This window comes from Artemia sp. Qi Xiang Cuo, chromosome 19 (genome assembly GCF_049724085.1).
Source record: "Artemia sp. Qi Xiang Cuo chromosome 19, ASM4972408v1, whole genome shotgun sequence".
In the NCBI taxonomy this organism is placed as follows: Eukaryota; Metazoa; Arthropoda; class Branchiopoda; order Anostraca; family Artemiidae; genus Artemia; species Artemia sp. Qi Xiang Cuo.
Window position 1 is genome coordinate 33,383,059 of NC_142812.1, and position 16,629 is coordinate 33,399,687.

The 16,629-nt window shown below is 36.1% G+C and overlaps 1 protein-coding gene across 2 annotated transcripts in view; it reads left to right on the forward strand.

Moving 5' to 3' along the window:
• The window catches only part of cm (AP-3 complex subunit carmine), a 39,838-nt gene extending 23,452 nt beyond the window's left edge, over positions 1-16,386 (forward strand). The window contains exons 7-10 of one of the 2 annotated variants that reach the window (XM_089105262.1): positions 4,291-4,470; positions 11,347-11,505; positions 12,824-12,874; positions 15,958-16,386. In XM_089105262.1, coding sequence (XP_088961388.1) covers positions 4,291-4,470; positions 11,347-11,505; positions 12,824-12,874; positions 15,958-16,092 — 525 coding nt within the window. In that variant the 3' untranslated portion in view covers positions 16,093-16,386. The remainder of the gene's footprint in view (positions 1-4,290; positions 4,471-11,346; positions 11,506-12,823; positions 12,875-15,957) is intronic. The other variant, XM_089105263.1, reaches the window with a different exon arrangement.
• Positions 16,387-16,629: the final 243 nt, after the last annotated feature.

The following is a 16,629-nucleotide window of genomic DNA, read 5'->3' on the forward strand; positions in this document are numbered from 1 at the left end:
CTAATTTTATCCATTGCTTCCACTTCACATCTCCTTGATTCATATTGAATGTTTTTTTTTCCACTTTCCTTACATTCTTCTCATTTTCATATTATATACTACTGAAATATTTCTTGTACAGGCTCCTCCTCCTCTCTACTAAACTTAAAGCATTTTCAATTACATTCCTAGCTACGTTTCTAAGTTTCCTCTCTAAGACACCATATCCAACTTCACAAGCCTTCTACGAAAATGGATATTGACCCCACTTTCTAAGGCTACAATGAGATAGATTTGAACTGCTTTAAATCGTGCAGTAAAAGTAGGATGTACTCAATTGGGGTGGGTTGTCATAAGAAGAGAATGATATCTTCATGGGAGTGAGTAAAGGGAAAACTCTAGATGTGGCGGGATCGACTTGTAGCACATGCAGACATGTTTGTCACGGGCACCCTGGTGCTACGTGAGTTGTTAATGGTATTAGAAGTAGAAATCAAAAGAGTGTTGAACTATAGCTGACACAAAAGCTCTATTCTTTTCTACATTTTCTTTTTGTTGAAGTCAGTTATATAATTAAACATATTTCTTTCTTATGGAACTTTTAGAGATGCGTTTCTAGCATCCTCTTCCTGGATTTCTTTTTTTAATCTGCACCTACCCCTAACTTTTTTGGAACAATGTAAAAGGAATTGGGCTGCTAAAATAATGATATCGTAAAAGCAAAAATGATAATAAGGATTGGACTGAGTAATTCCATAGTTTTAACTGATTCAATCAAATCATTTATTATAAACAAGATACGTTTTCAATGCCATGGCCCAAACATAGTATCTGTTAGTCAAAAATCAAAAATACTATAGTAATGAAGATATGGTCAACACAAGAAAGATTTGTCAACGAGCAAAAAGTTATCAAAACGCACGAGCTACAAATATTAAAAGCACGAACAAAATTTGGCAAAAGCTTTGCGAATAACGCTGTAACCTGGAATAAACTGTTGCCACTTTTGGAACTTTCGCAGCCACTTATGGGCAGAATCAAAATCATAAAGGGACAAAGGCGGGCGGGAGGACTCCTTCTAGACGGTATAGAAGAAGGTTGAGCCAAATTTCATGCACATTTTGTCTGTGCATTTTCTGCCTTGAGAAGGCACGACTGCCTTTGCTCCTCCATAAACCCTTGGCTGGAATTGTTGGGAGCTTGGGTCTAAAATAACAGATAAAATTGCTGTCCAGAAAAAAATTGTATAAATAATCCAGCATAATCGAACACAGGAGGAGGGTCATCCTGAAAATGGAGTGAATAAGCCCTCCTCTAGCTCTGCAAGAGTCCTCCTTTCCTACCAATCAGACCTGTTTGTACACATGGTTAAAATTTGATAAAATTGATTTTCGGTTCCTATTTTATGATGATTTGCGGATTGGGCGGGGGGGGGGGGTGTCTCTTTTTATGGATAGATCTGAAGAGAAATTTTGAGCTCAATTATGTGTTCAGGTGTGATGGATAATTTGGTTAAATTAGAGAAATATTACTGTTCTATGTAGTGAATTTTTGATGAAAATGGGGTAATCTGCTACACAACCTAGAATATTTCCATTCTCTTAGATGGGGTACTATGACTCGGTGTCTCCAAAAAGCATATTTCGGATATTCCAAAGTGTCTGGGGCTTAATCCTGTTTTTTTTTTTATGGGTCAAATAATGACGCCACTCATCGTTGTGTTTCTTAAACTTATTTTCAGTTGTAATTTTTAAAATCTGAGTTGCGGATTTTCCTCGGGTTTTCAAAAATCTGGTTCGAAGATTTGTTACTGTATAGTTTAAAATTTTACTTTTATAGTTTCCCGGTTATTGCTGATGGTATGACAAACAAGAAAAAATAATATAGTCATATAACAAAGAAAACGAGGGTGATATGAACCAGTGGATAGAAAAGAAGCGAAAAGGACAAAAGTAGACATTTTTGCAAAGACCTCCGCCAAACTGTCTTCAGTGCACCTTCTTGCCCCCCCCACCCCTCAAAAAAAAGAAAGAAGAAAACTAACCTTTTGAAGTAAACTCAACCAAGCATAATTAAATGACCGAGGAAACGAGGGTAATGATGTTAGCTAAACGGCAAGAATCATCCAAGACTGTCTACGATAGTGATTGTGATTTTTGGACTGTGAACATCAAGCAACAGAACGTAAAAACAAATAATCGAACTTAAGTTATTGATAAGACGGTCTTGGCTAAGCATTAAGTTCTCAACGTTGAAAAGACTGCTGCTTTGGTCTATTTATAGCTATTTTTTGATGGGTTGTTAGTTTCATTATTCTGTTAAGTTGTGACAGTATTGCTATTAGTGGTTTTACGTTACTCTTGTCAATCTTCCTGGATTGAAGATCTGGCAAGAAATAAACCTGATTTTGTTTGGGGGGGGGGAACTACATTAAGAGTAAGTACTTAATGGTTCCCTTTGCAGCTGAACCCTCATACAACTCAACCCTCCTTCAACTCGATCCTAGTTTAGAACAACCTCCGTTTAACTGACCCTCATTCAGTTCAACGCTTATTTAACTGAACCCCCGTGCAACCCAACCCTTCCAACTAAACCCCCTATTTAACTCAATCCTTGTGCAACTCAACAGCTGTTTGACTCAACTCTCGTCTAACCCCTGATTAAATTAACCCCCAATTAACTCAAACGCGGTGTAGTTCAACTCAAATCCGTCATGCAACTCTATCCCCGTTTAAACCAACCATGTTTGACTCAACCCCCATTCAAATCAACCCTATTCAGGTCATCCCTCCTTAAATCAACAACACACCTAGAAAATGTATTTCAGCCTGTTCTGTTTGAAGTGATAAAATTTGACACAAATGAAATGGTCTTTATTCATTGGTCCATTCTTTTGTTGTTTTTTTTATGCCGTTTTAAGGCAAACCTGCCCTTGAAAACTACAGATTGTTCTTCTGTCTTATACATTTGAAATTGGCAACACTTTTCATGTCCAGGGTCATTCAACCATGGAGTTGAATGGGGTTGAGTCAATTAGGGTTCGGTTTAACGACTGTTGAGTTGCATGAGGGCTGAGTTGAATGGGGGTCGAGCTAAACGAGGGTTAGGGTGCATTAAGGTTGAGTTAAATCAAGGCTAAGTTAAAAGGGGGTCGACTTGCATGAGGATTGAGTTGAATGAGGGCTGAGTTGTATTGAGATTTAGTTAAATGGGGTTGAGGTTAAACGGGGTTTCGATCGAACGAGTTTTTAGTTAGAAATGGGATTAGATAAACAGAATTCAATAATCGGGGGATCAATTACACGCACACCGTTCTAAATACTCCCAGTTTCATTTGTAAAAAAAAAAAAAAAAAAAAAAAAAATCTGGCATCTCACCTCTGCATCTTGATTAAGACTTTGTTCTTTCTGTATATATATATAATCCAAATTTGTAGGAAAGAACTATCCCCTTCATACTTGAGAGTGCAAGGTCAAGGTTAGGTAATTCAGTGTAGTTGCTGTAAGGATAAGGTTTTCCATCAAAGAAAGAATCACTATGTTATTAATATCCTTGAATTGTAAGAAATCTGCCTAATTAACGATTGTCTAAAAAAAACTGTCAGATAGATAGAAGGTTTGTTTAATAATGCCTGCAGGTCATGGCAGCACAAAAATTAATGAAAATGAAAAAAAAAATCTCCTAATGTTTTAATGAGAGTCTATATTACAGAAACACAAAGTAATTTTTCTTCCTTAAAGGACTTTCTGCGCCAATTCAACAAAAGATACCAAAGGCCTTAATGATCTTGAAATTTATACTTTTTTGAAACTCTGTCTACTCGGTCATTTCTTCTTTAAATCTAGCGGTTAATAGTTCGCTTGGTGTGAAAAACTTAACCCTCTTTACTCCCGAGTTTAGTTTCTTAAATTAGAGTATATTTCACCACTCCCGATGGCTTCGACCATTCTGCGAATCTAAAGAGCTAGAAACAGCTTTTCTACATTGCCAAACATTTTTTTGGTATGCTTTCTGTTGGTAACTCTTTCCTCTGGCCTTTTCTCCCTTCTCCCAATCATCTTTGTTACCCCCTATTTTTGACTTACTATTATTTTAATTATTCTCGCCCTCTCATATGTTCTTGCTTTATTTACCTACCCAAATTTTCCTGTCCTTTGAATCTTCTCGATAGGCTGTTTAATAGGATTATACACGTGTTTAACAATATTGATCCTCTTTCCCAATATTAGAAATCTAAAAATGATCTGAAAGGATATCAGTCTCAGTGTATCTTATCTTTAACAGTTTAAAAACAACACTGAAATAATTTAGGCTGAACGGGTACTCAGTTTTATCCCTCCTGATGGCAACTTTACACTGATGTCGTATCACGTTGCTTCGAACAATATTGTAGCCATTCCTATTTATGTCAAGCATAACATAATATTCAGAGAAGGCACCGGTGGAAAAATGGATTTGACAGTTGGTCCTAGGACAACAATGGGTAAAACTGTAAGTCTTTTGCAAATATTCTACCGTACGAGCTGTGTTATCTGCTCAGGCAATTTATTGTTTTGTGCTGCTACTATTTATTACTAAATTTCTTGTACCAGGAATGCCTCAAGCAGTCTTTCTCTATTCTTGGTTGGTTTCGCCAAATACCAAACACATTTCTCTGTTATTTTCCACTTAAATTATGTCTTTTATTGTTACTCAAATAATGTTTTATTTTGTCCCTTTATTTATACATATAATATGTTACAGGTAATTATTTGGTAAAAAAAAAAAAAAAAAAAAAAAAAAAAAAAAAAAAAAACTGTCTTACTAATTTTGTAATTGAGATTAATGAGTACTTGACCTTACTCATCCATCCAATCACCTAGGACAAGACAGTATAACCAAATCCATTAGCAAACAAATTATCGATTTCAATTTTTCATTATTATCTTCCTCTTCAGAAATGAATTTTGTAATCCATAATTCATCATTGTCATGATGAGTTTGTGTTAAATATGCATCATGGTTGGCACCATGGTTGTAGCAATAGCTCATCCTTGCAAGGAGTGAACCACAGTCCACTATGACCGAGAATTACAGCTCATTAGCTTCATGTGAATTATAATAATGCCACAAGGGCCCTTTGAGAATTTGATAGTTAAGTAATTATTTTTGAAAATGAAAAATATCTTTAAAATGGGATGTAAACAGAATTCCTTTCTTTTAGTCTTTGTCTTCCTAAAAAAAACTCGCAATTATTCGACCAACAAAGTGAAAATAGGGGAGGGGGGAAATCTTTATCACGCTGCTGTTCTACAAAAAGGATTAATGATTTTTATGTACTTACTAGGCCTAGTTTCAAATGTAGCTCAACTATTTTTATGAAGTTCTAGACCTATTAGATTAGATACATTTTTAGGCCCCTTAAAAATATATTTTTTTACATTTTTATATTGGGGGGGGGGTAGTATATTGACTGTTATTCAGGACTAAATAATATAAAAAAAACGCCATTCTAAAAAACAAAGTAATTTTTTTATGTATTAGGCCTAGTTCCAAGTAGTAGCTCAGAGAATTTTATGAAATGCTGGACCGTAGAAGTAACTATAGTTCTATTCCTCATAAAAGTATGTTTATTTTGACCTTTTTCATGGAGGGATATGTATTTACGATACTACTACTAATGGTAACAACTAACTGCAGCATCAAGCCGCTTGAGGCCAACACATCTACGCTTGCTCCTCTTGCATCTTAATCTATTTAAAGATAATCACTTTACATCCTTCCAAGAAATGTCAATCTCCCTTTAATCCTCCCTTATCACCTCCTCCCACCCAATTCCGAGACGACTTTTTGTTTGTTCTTAGACTGTTAGCCGAAAAGGACTTAGACTGTCTGCGGATGTCATCTTTCATCCGCAGAAGGCATCCTAGCCATCTCAACCTTTCTCTCATTTTATCCCTAGAAAGAGGATTGAGCCACATTTTTCGTGAAGCTTACTGTTTAAATAGGGTCAGTCAGACGGGTACCCAAAACAATTCGCATACAGTACCTCTAGAAAATATCTAAAAAGTTTTCGTCCATCTTTCGGAGCACCCACGTTTTCGAACCATGCTTAACCTCTGTCATTGCTGTAGCTGTAAATATTCTAATCTTGGTTCGCAGACTTATCTTCCTATTCTACCAAACTTTTAAAGCTGTGAAAAAAAACATCCCGGACCATGGCTAGTCTACTTATAACATCTTTACTGCATCCGCCATCTTTACCAATAATATTACCTAGGTAAATGAAGCTTTCCGCTTCATCAATCTTCCTCTTATCCAATATCACCTCTTCACCTTCACTTATTCCCAGTCTAAGTGAGTTAGTGTTCTTGACATTAATTTTCAAGCCTATTCTTGCGCTTTGAGCTCTTAAACTGCCAAAAAATCATTCATTTTGCTAACATTTTCGTCTAAGACGCTAAAATCATCAGCCTAATCTAAGTGTATGAGAGTTTAACTTTCCCATTTGTTTCACTGCTCTCCCATAACCTTTGCCGTGCTCCTTAGGACAAATTCCATCAAAATAACCCATATGAATGGAGATAGAATGTAACCCTGCATAACTCCTGATTGCATACGAAACCCGCTAGTAACCTCATTTCCTGCCTTAACTGCACAAATGTTGTTCTCGTATATGGCACTAATCACTTTAATGTACTTATCTGGTTTACCATACAAGGATACGACCTTCGCTAAAGCTCTGCTATTCGCTGAATCAGACGCTTGTTCATAATCTATAAAGCTGAGGCCTGAAGAGGTCTGATGACTCCGGCTCTTCTCAGTTATTAATTTAAGAATGAAAAGTGGGTCGACGCATCCTCTTCCTAAAACCATACTGTGGGCAAATATTGGTTATAACTAGATTGTTATACCAAATATAAAGAAAAAAAAATACAGTGGTCTGCAACCGTTACTATTTTCGTTTCCTACACCAAATTTACTCAGGCTAGGATACCATGTATCTCTATTTCTACCAAGCTGAGTAGTAAAATCCCCTAATAAAAATACCATAGTTTTACCTGGGGTCTTATCTGTTTGTTCCTTTAGCTGTAAGTAAAGTTCACCTGAGTCAACACGATATCCATAAGTCAGTTTTCCAAGAGCATGTTCTGCTATGACTGATACATTGCACTTTTTAGTCTTCGAATGAGCCACTAGAATCCTATTATTAATACTTTTCCAACCTAAACATGGCTGAGCAGCTTCCTTTACACCATCATGTATTTCTAATGGCAAAAAAAAATCTTCATCTCCATCACACATTTAACTTTGTGTATAATCTAAAAAATTAATGGAAATTTGGTACTTGTATGATATACTCCCTACCGCTCAAGTTGTTGACGCATTATAGAATGGTTTTTTTTTTTTTTTCTTTTTTTTTTTTTTTTTTTTTTTTTTTAGCATGAGACAAAATTAAGGGAAATGATAGAATAGATGGAGAATATATAATTTGCGCTATATATTTGCACATTAGAAAGGGGGGGGGGGGTGGAGGAGAAGTATTGGGACAGTGTGAAGGTAGAAAACAATTCTTACTTCATAGTATGCAGAATACTTGTACCTAACACATTTGGCATGCAGACCCGATATTCTTCCCCCCCCCCGAATGTGCAAATATACAGCCCAAATTTGTTTCTAAAGTATTATATTTTTATCATACATAGGTATATTTCATTAGGATTGAGCGCAAGAGAAAGATATTAGAAGAATATTAGGTAGGGGCTATATGATACAAGTAGCGGAATTTTTTTTCCCCTCTAGCCCGTGTGAGAAAACTAGACCTAAAATTCATTAAAAACTTTAATGTAGCACATTATATGCTCTTCTCGATGAAAAGAACTCAGGGAAAATAACCCTTCTCTTCATTTCATCCGATCTTGTGTCCTCTTGTACGTTAACCTTTCCACCTACAACTCCTGTACCTATATCCATTTGGTTGTTGTGAACCGTAACCGTCGTTTTACTTTATTAAAAAAGATCAATGTGTGTATATATATATATATATATATATATATATATATATATATATATATATATATATATATATATATATATATAATGAATTTACTGAAAAAAGTGTGCATTATCAGTTTAATATACATAGCTGATATTTATTCCTTAAAATCATAATTAAATTTCGATTTCTTAAAGTTATAAAAATGAAAACATTAAAAGAGTTTTTTCAGTAGAGTACAAATTGTATTCTGGCTTTTAGAAAGCTTAGGGGTTTAGAACCCTACTCATATTAATTTCTGCTCGTTTTGAGTATTTGTAAAAAGACACTCAGCTGCCAGAAAGGGTTCCAGGCCCTTCTTCGGCATGCAGCCGCGCAAGATCACAGAAACAATGCTTCTGTTATGTTAAACCACCGTCAGTTGAGACTCGCTGCATCAGCTCCAACCGGAAACCACCCAAACTCACAGAGTTGCGATAGTATACAACAAACAATCTGGAAATGCTCTGCGAGCGAGATGCAGCGTCAAGGGCGGAGATAGTTTGGGTTTTTAAGACTATTGCTAGTTCTTTTGCTGCAGCTTCGTGTGATCATATTGCCGAGGTGTCCTGAACAATGTTCCCCGATGCTGTACCAGAAGGTTTCTCGTTAAATGCTAAAAAAAATTACATACTTATTGACGGAGGATATTTATCCGTACTTTCGAAAAAGACATCCAGAAATCTGACTTTGTGCTGAAATATGGTGAAACAACGAACAATGATGGGGTAAAGGAGCTCCAAGTAAGCGTTCAATACTGGTCAAAAGAGCGGAAACAAGTGGTTACTCGGCATTTTCGGACATATTATATGGGACATGCAACTAGGGAAGATCTGAGTAAGAAAATCCTGCAGAGTATTGAAGATGAAGGACTTTCACTTCAGAGATTGCTGATGCTTGTAAGGGATGGCCCAGCTGTCAATAAGAAAGTGTGGTCAATCGTAGACTCAGAAAAGAGAAAAAATTTCAGCCAGTGCCAACGGAAAGTTAGTTCCTCAGCATAGGTTTGTGAAGCACGTCCCTACGAGATGGCTCACCATAGGGGGAGCAATCGAATAGTGGCCTGCATTGATAGAATATTTCCTAGAATTCGTGCCAAAGAAAAATAGTCTGAAGTACTTGATGTCAAATGCAAAATATTTGAAAATTGTAAGTTGGCTAAAAAAAGCAAACAATGAAAGCCGAAATTGAGTTCATTGTAAGCTCTGCAGCAACTTTCACTGCTTTTACTGGTGTATTTCAACAACAGGAGCCGTTAATTCATGTGGTAAAGTTTGAGCTGAGACGGTCATGCACAGTTCTTTTGAGGCAGATTGTGCCGGCTGGTGATGTCAATCTTCGGATCCTCGGTGATTGCGAAGGCTTAGATATTACTGCAGATGTTTACCTACAGCAACCCTTGTTTAATGAAACGGTCCTGGCTGCCCTTGATTCTTCGAAAGTTATTCTGAAAGACAGGAAATTTTTCCTGAGAATCAGGAAGCATATCAAAGATGCTGTACAGTACCTGCTGAAAAAATGCCCTGTGAACAACGAGTTTTTCCCAAGCCTTGCCTGCCTAAGCCCTCCCAGTCCAGATTGCCAAAGAGCGAGTTGCAGTGATATCCTCCACATCGTGAGGGAACTTCGATTTGAGACGGACATCGAGCAAGTCCAGGGAGAACGGTTGTTATTACAGTCAGATCTCGTGCCGCCACCACGGAGAGTACTCCAATCAACAGCTATTGGCAAAAGATCCTGGAACTGAAGACACCATTTGGTGAAACCAAATATCAGGCCTTAGGTCGGATCGTCCGGGCAGCTCTCTCGCTCTGTCATGGAAGTGCAGACGTAGAGAGAGGATTTTCTCGGTCAGCTCTGCTGATGACTAGCCTTCAAGCGCGTACAGAAGAGTGGACACTGAACGCTAAGACTTTTGTTGTGGATGCGCTCTGTGACTATGAGAACAGACCAGAGCGTGTGCTGATCACAAAGAAGCTACTTTGTCCGGCTTGATCAGCTAGAGCCAGCTATAAATTATACTTTATTGAGCGAACACAGGAAGACTCAGAGAGAGAGAAGCTTGAAGCTGATAAGAAAGATGCTGAACAAGAAATCCAGGAGATGGCGCGGAAGAAGCAGAAAATAGCGGACCGAGAGTCAGACATTGTACGAAAAAAGAGATGGTTAAGCAGAAGAAGAAAATAGGTGATACCCTTCTGAGAGAGGCAGGGGAACGGTTGAAGAAAGCTGTGGAAGAGAAGGACTTTCTGGACATTGGTTTTGCTCAAAGTGTACTGGAAGCAGCATTAAAAGCTCGCTCTGAAGAAAGGGAAAGGGCAGATGATGTTAAATCGGTTGAAGTACTTGTTCTTAAGAGGAAATCCGAACTAATTGATCGCCTATCGAAAAAGTCAAAGAAGTGATGACACAATATCTAGTGATTGCTTATACCTAGTCGTGGCTGACCCTTATTTTTGAATAACTGAAGTTTTTTCTTTACCGAAGATCAGTTTTCGTTCCTAGTACCATAATCGAAGTCATAAATTTATTGAAGTTATCGTTTTGTATTAGTAAATAAAATCAGTTGAAAAAAAAAATAAGGATTTCAACCTTTCTGTCCGTAACTTCTTGGGCTGTCATAGGTCAGTGATGATCTTACGGCAGTAATTGGAATCCTTGTCATCTGCCTATGCTCTGACGGCTTCTGAGTAGTCACTTTTTGTCACTTTTTTTTATATCCTCAAGTAACTAAAGTCAATTTTTTCGCGCACCTCGTCGCGGCCGAACCCTGCAATTAGTTCATACGTTTCAGTAAAATGTAACAAGTCGATTTTGTACAAGTTTCAGTAAATTTTGCATGCAATTGGTAAAGTAACCCTCTTTTGTCTCGCGGCTGGAAGGACTTGATACTTGTGTTCCGAAAAGAAGGCATAATATTTTTCACGGGGTCTTTGCGAAAGGGAATGCGCTGTTTCCTCTTTTATGCCTGTCGTTACTTGTCTGTTTAAAAATAAAACCGCTAATATATCCTTCGTCAACTATTCCTCATTGATTTAGTTAATTGGTTTGTTGTCAAAACCTCTTAGTTTATTGTTTCGTGAATCTGGTCTTATCCTCTCCTCTCCTTCTTGGTATGTACCTAGGTATATTCTTTATGATGTGGGGCAATAATAAAAAAAAGCTAAAATTTGAAAATTAGAATGAAAAGTTTCCAGAAACTCAGGAAAATTTAGGATTTCAAATGACCCAGGGCCCGGGGCTTTCTCCCCTGGGCACATCCCTATCTCTCTTCTCGTTCGGACGTTCCTGTTGACCATTCAAATTGTAAGCTATGTTATCACTTGTAAGATGTTGTATCTGCTTAATTATAGGTTGAGAATGTTGTTTTGGAGATTTCTATGCCAAAATCGGTGTTAAATTGCACACTCACTGTTACACAAGGTAGAGCTTCGTTTGACTCTGTTACTCGTCTTCTTCTCTGGGATATCGGAAAAATTGATCCTACAAAGCTGCCAGGCTGTAAAGGAAGCGTAAGCATTTTCCTTTCGATTTTATTTTCTAAAAAGTTTTAAGTCTTGAATCATTCGATTTCTTTTTCACCTTTTAAATCATAGAGCATTAACGGTTTAAAGCATGTTCCGAAGAACTCTTCATGGGCCTGAATGTTCTTAAGTCAAACAAAATAAAATTGATAAGTACAATCCAAGCCAATGATTTCTTAGAGGCAGTTGCATAGTTAATCTAGTTTCACAATTTATTTTATATATGGAATAAAATATGACAAATCAAGCAACATAATCTTAAAGCTTTTTTTCAACAAGGGAAGATAAAGGGGAACATTTGTTTTGTCAGGTGAAGAGTTATAGAATTTGAAAAGAGAGTATTCAAAACTAAGGCAAAGCTAAAACAAGTCGTTTAACAGTTTGTCAGTTTTGTTTAACAGCAAGGAATTTGTCACTATTAACCTATTGCTCTGTACTCCTTATTTCTTTCTTTCTTATTATGAGATAATTTTATATATATATATATATATATATATATATATATATATATATATATATATATATATATATATATATATATATATATATATATATATATATATATATATATATAATTCAACAGCTTTTTACAATCGTTGATGTATTTATCCCTTTTGTCTCCGAATTAGATAAGAATTTATTGTTCAATTATATTAAGCCTATTATTTTGTTTTCTGCTCAGCTTGTTGTATGCCAGCCATTGCAACGAGCGACTAATTTTTCATTTAGACCTAAGCTGTTGTATTTAACAATAACTTGTTCGAATCCCAAATCGATTGAATCCATGGTTTTATTATTATCAAAGTACTAGATTGAGACCTAACCTTTTATGTTCATTTGGATGTTCCTTAAAAATGACTCAAAATCGTTTGGATGCCGTACACATCTAAAAAGCCAGTTTGATAAAGTTCACACTGAAAAGTGTATATACACTCTCTTCGTACTCAAATACCTAAATAAGTTCAAAGAAAAGATTTGGACATTTAGTCGCGGAAATTACTAATATATTATAATCAGTACCATTGATGTATGGACTTATTGAATTTTCCCATTGTTTTTTTATGGGCTTGATCGATTTTGCTCGGAGGACCACCAAAGTGTATGCCTCTGATTTTATGCCTCAAAGGTAAAAAAAAAAAGACAAAGAAAACTATTTAACTTGAATAATCGAAATATGACATCCCAATTTATCCTATCGAGGTCTTAATTTTCCTGTTTGATTGAAGCTTTGTCCGAATTCTACCAAATCTGGAACTGTTTGTGTACAGCTGTCTTTTGATTGATCTGTTTTTTTGTCTCGTTGTAGATTGCTCTTCAGTCAGGCGCAACAATACCTGCCTCAAATCCAGTTATTAATGTAAGTACTTTTATTTACTGTTAAAATCACCACATTATCGTTTTAAAATTAAAAGATGTTTACTAGTAATTAGAAAAAAGGACAAGCTGTTTCAAGTGAAAGTAGAGAGTGACATCAAAATATTTAGGTGTACAAAAATTTCCTAAATATAGGGGGGCTGTCCCTCGCTTTTTTCAACCTCTTGCTATTTGTACTAAACTTGTGATTCAAAAAGTGATAATAATTGTTGTATAGTTGTTTTGCGCTCTTTATTACATTTCTTTTAAATGGCTACAATTATTTAAGTGTATTCACATTTAAATACGGGTATAATATATATATTGAAAACTCCGATGTTTAAGTCCAATTTTTTTTAAAGCATATTCAAATAAAAAACTAGCGATTCCCAAAATTATGTTTTTGTTGTATCTTCATGAGCTTTCTTCAAAGTATATGGTACTTTTACCTTAAAGAGCAGGAAGCTGCGCGCGCGGCAACCCTCCTCATATTTAATATAATATCTTCATTTTAAGTTTGGATGTCCTCCTTTACTTTCATGTGAAGAAGCGGATTTCTTTTCAGTTATTTACAATAAGTGAATTATGGACTGCATAGTAATGTATTTGCAAATGAAAGGCATGATTTGAGCACTTAAAATTTTGTTCCGCGGCCAAAAATGCTTAAAAGCGGTTTCCTACAAATCTTAGTAGCCTCAACAAAGGGTCTCAACAAAGGACTTGTCTTTCAAATTGACCTCGTTTCTTTTTTCTACATCCTTTAGTTCAAAATGATCACGCCTAACAAAAGGGAAACCCAAGACAAGATTTGAAGGGGAGGGGAAGGCGTTTGGAAATACCAAAGATTAGTGGTATTTTTAGCCTTTTCAAGGGGTTGGGATTCTTTGAACAACCCCCCCCCCTCCTCCTTTCGTTGTAAAATCCATCACACCTCAGCACCGTAATGAATTCAAAGGAACGGGGAATGTTGCCGCACAAAATTCATCTTTAGGACAGAGAAATACAAAATCAGGATTCAAAAATAACCTTTTGGGACCTATTCCACAGAAACGTCAATTTGCCCCCCTCTCCACTAAAAAGCTTGTGTGCGATTGTGGAGTACTTTACAGGAGGAGTTGAGAATGACAACGTTGGAGCCTTAATCTTCAGAAGGAAAAAAAAACAGTTCACAGAAGTATCGAAACATTACCGAGACCGAAAAGCTTCTACCCGACATTTAAATATTACTGAGAATGGGTAAAATTAGCCAATATTCCTTTTTTTATACCTGTCATAACCATAAAAATACCTCATTTTGGACCACAGTTGTTCGGTTTTTAAGCGTGATTGAATAAAAAAAACAAGTTATTTTAACTAAAAGTAAGGAGCAGCATTAAAACTTAAAACGAAAAGAAATTATTACGTATATGAGGGGGGTTGCCACTGCTTAACACCTCGCTCTTCAAGCTAAAGTTTATCGGCACTTAAAAAAGTTACTTATTGTTCTAATTAACGAACGACCTTTGTTATTGTTCTAATCTAACAAACGACCTTTGTGTTTCAGGAACCTTTTTTAAAGAATTGTGACAAAATTTAAATATTAGCGTAAAGAACCAACTTTTGGTTAAGAACTCTTCTTAACCATATCGTAAAGGACAATAGAAATAAAACGAAAGTACTACGAGTGGAACTAATTGGAGAAGAAAAGATTTTATTGTATATGATAGGTAACATGCTAACATAGGCAACATTCTAATTACCATACTAAAACCAGGCATCCATATTATTGCCCAAAATTCGTTTTGGCCTCCATTAAAAATTTCTGTATGCTTTTTTGACCGACATCCTGAAATAATTGAAAAGTTAAAAAAAAATATATTTGTTATGAAACCACAAGAAATTCCATGCTGAAAAACAATTTGACATTGATTCATAAAAATTGAAGGATGTGACCACATAGTTTTCCCACTATGCTGAAACATTAGTCTTGCAAACTCATTGCACTTATCATTTCCCTGCATCCAGAATGCCTCAAAATCCACGTTGCACCTTGCATGTGCACAAAATGCGCATTGACTCATTTCTCCTCCATGTGTTAAACCAGAACGACTTTTTGTGCTTTTCATGGGCGTTTGTTCAATGTATAATTCAGTCCAAACGTCTGATATATGTTCCCGGAAATTTTTTATATATATAATTTTGACGTGAAATATATACATGTATGTATGTACACAATATACTGTCCAAGTAAATCGGCCAAGATGCAGCATTATGTAGACTTTCTAATTTCTATTTTTATGTCCCGCGTTTGTTGATGACCAGTTCTTGCGGATTTAACACAATTATAGTGACATTAAAAAGGTAACCCATGCTCAAACTCATTTCAAATTTCTTGATCGCTCGGCCGAAATCTGATATTTTTAAATTATCCACCGTGGTCAGATACAAAAGCTATAGTTTCGTGGTGCGGCTTTGACATTGTTCCTCCTTCCATATATCAGTTACGAAAGTTTATGTAGATAGGTGATGAACGCTTGTTCGTAACGATTATTGGTGACATAAATTTTAGGCATTAATTCATAAAATTGTGTGTACAACAGGGAGAGAAATGAACCCTCTACGTTGTGAGTACAAAGAGTTCTCGTTGATCTTAGAAATGTTATCCTCGAAATACACATCGTATTTCGGTCTTGGGGAGGAGAAATAGTTCCTCCAAGAAAATTATAGGCCAGCCTAAAAAGAAAAAAACTTTAAAATTACCTTTCCCTTAATTTTACGCGGTTATCAGTTTTGTTTATAAGAACGTGTTGAGCTCTGAAAATTATCTAGATCCAGATGGGAGTCGAACCTCTTTTAGAGGTTAAATAACTAAATAAATTTTGTATATCCATGGATTTAGCTAGGGGAGAAGTAGCAGTGTCCCCGTAGAAAACTCCTTGCCATGCCATCCGAATCATCAACCGTATGTTACGGACCTGTAATTTATTTCACGAGTTTTGCTATTTAGAATTGTGTCTTCCTGAGTTTATTTCCGGACTTGTGGTTTCTTTTTTTATGCATTATTTTTGTATTATTAATTTTATTATGGATGTATTATTGATTTTCAAGGTCCGATTTTGTGTTAACCAGCTGGCTGCGTCTGGTTTGAAAGTGAATCGTCTGGACATGTATGGTGAAAGATACAAGCCATTTAAAGGGGTGAAGTATATCACGAAAGCTGGTCTATTTCAAGTCCGACTGTAATGTGCTAATGTGGCTTGCTGTTTTCTTTTTTCTTTTTTTTGTTTTTGTTGGTTTTTTTTTTCAATTTAATGAACTGTTCTTTTTTTCGCTTGCAGAAGTTTTGAAATTAGGAAACCTATAATCAATCACGACGTTTAATGCATATTTGCGCTCACCCTGAAACGTACAAGGCACTTTTTGGCCAATTATAAGATGGACGTATGCTTCATGAAGCTGCTATCAGCCACGCATCCACAAGTAACCTGATTAATTATGATTTCTTATATTTTTTATAAATCTATACAAACCACTTGTTTTTTGCCATTTCAAATAATTTGCCCTCCTCTCCCCTTCTTTGTTGAAATAGATATCTGCACTAGTACTTCTCTTGTTTGTTTAATAGAAAGAACATACAGGTAAACCCCGGAGTCGGCGGGGCCAAAAACAGAGGCGGCGCGCCGCTGGCGCGATCAATGTTGGCCGCAAACATTAATGTTGCCATCAGTCTTTCTCAAATCACAGCTTAAATTTACAAATTTACTTTCTCTACTCATTCGC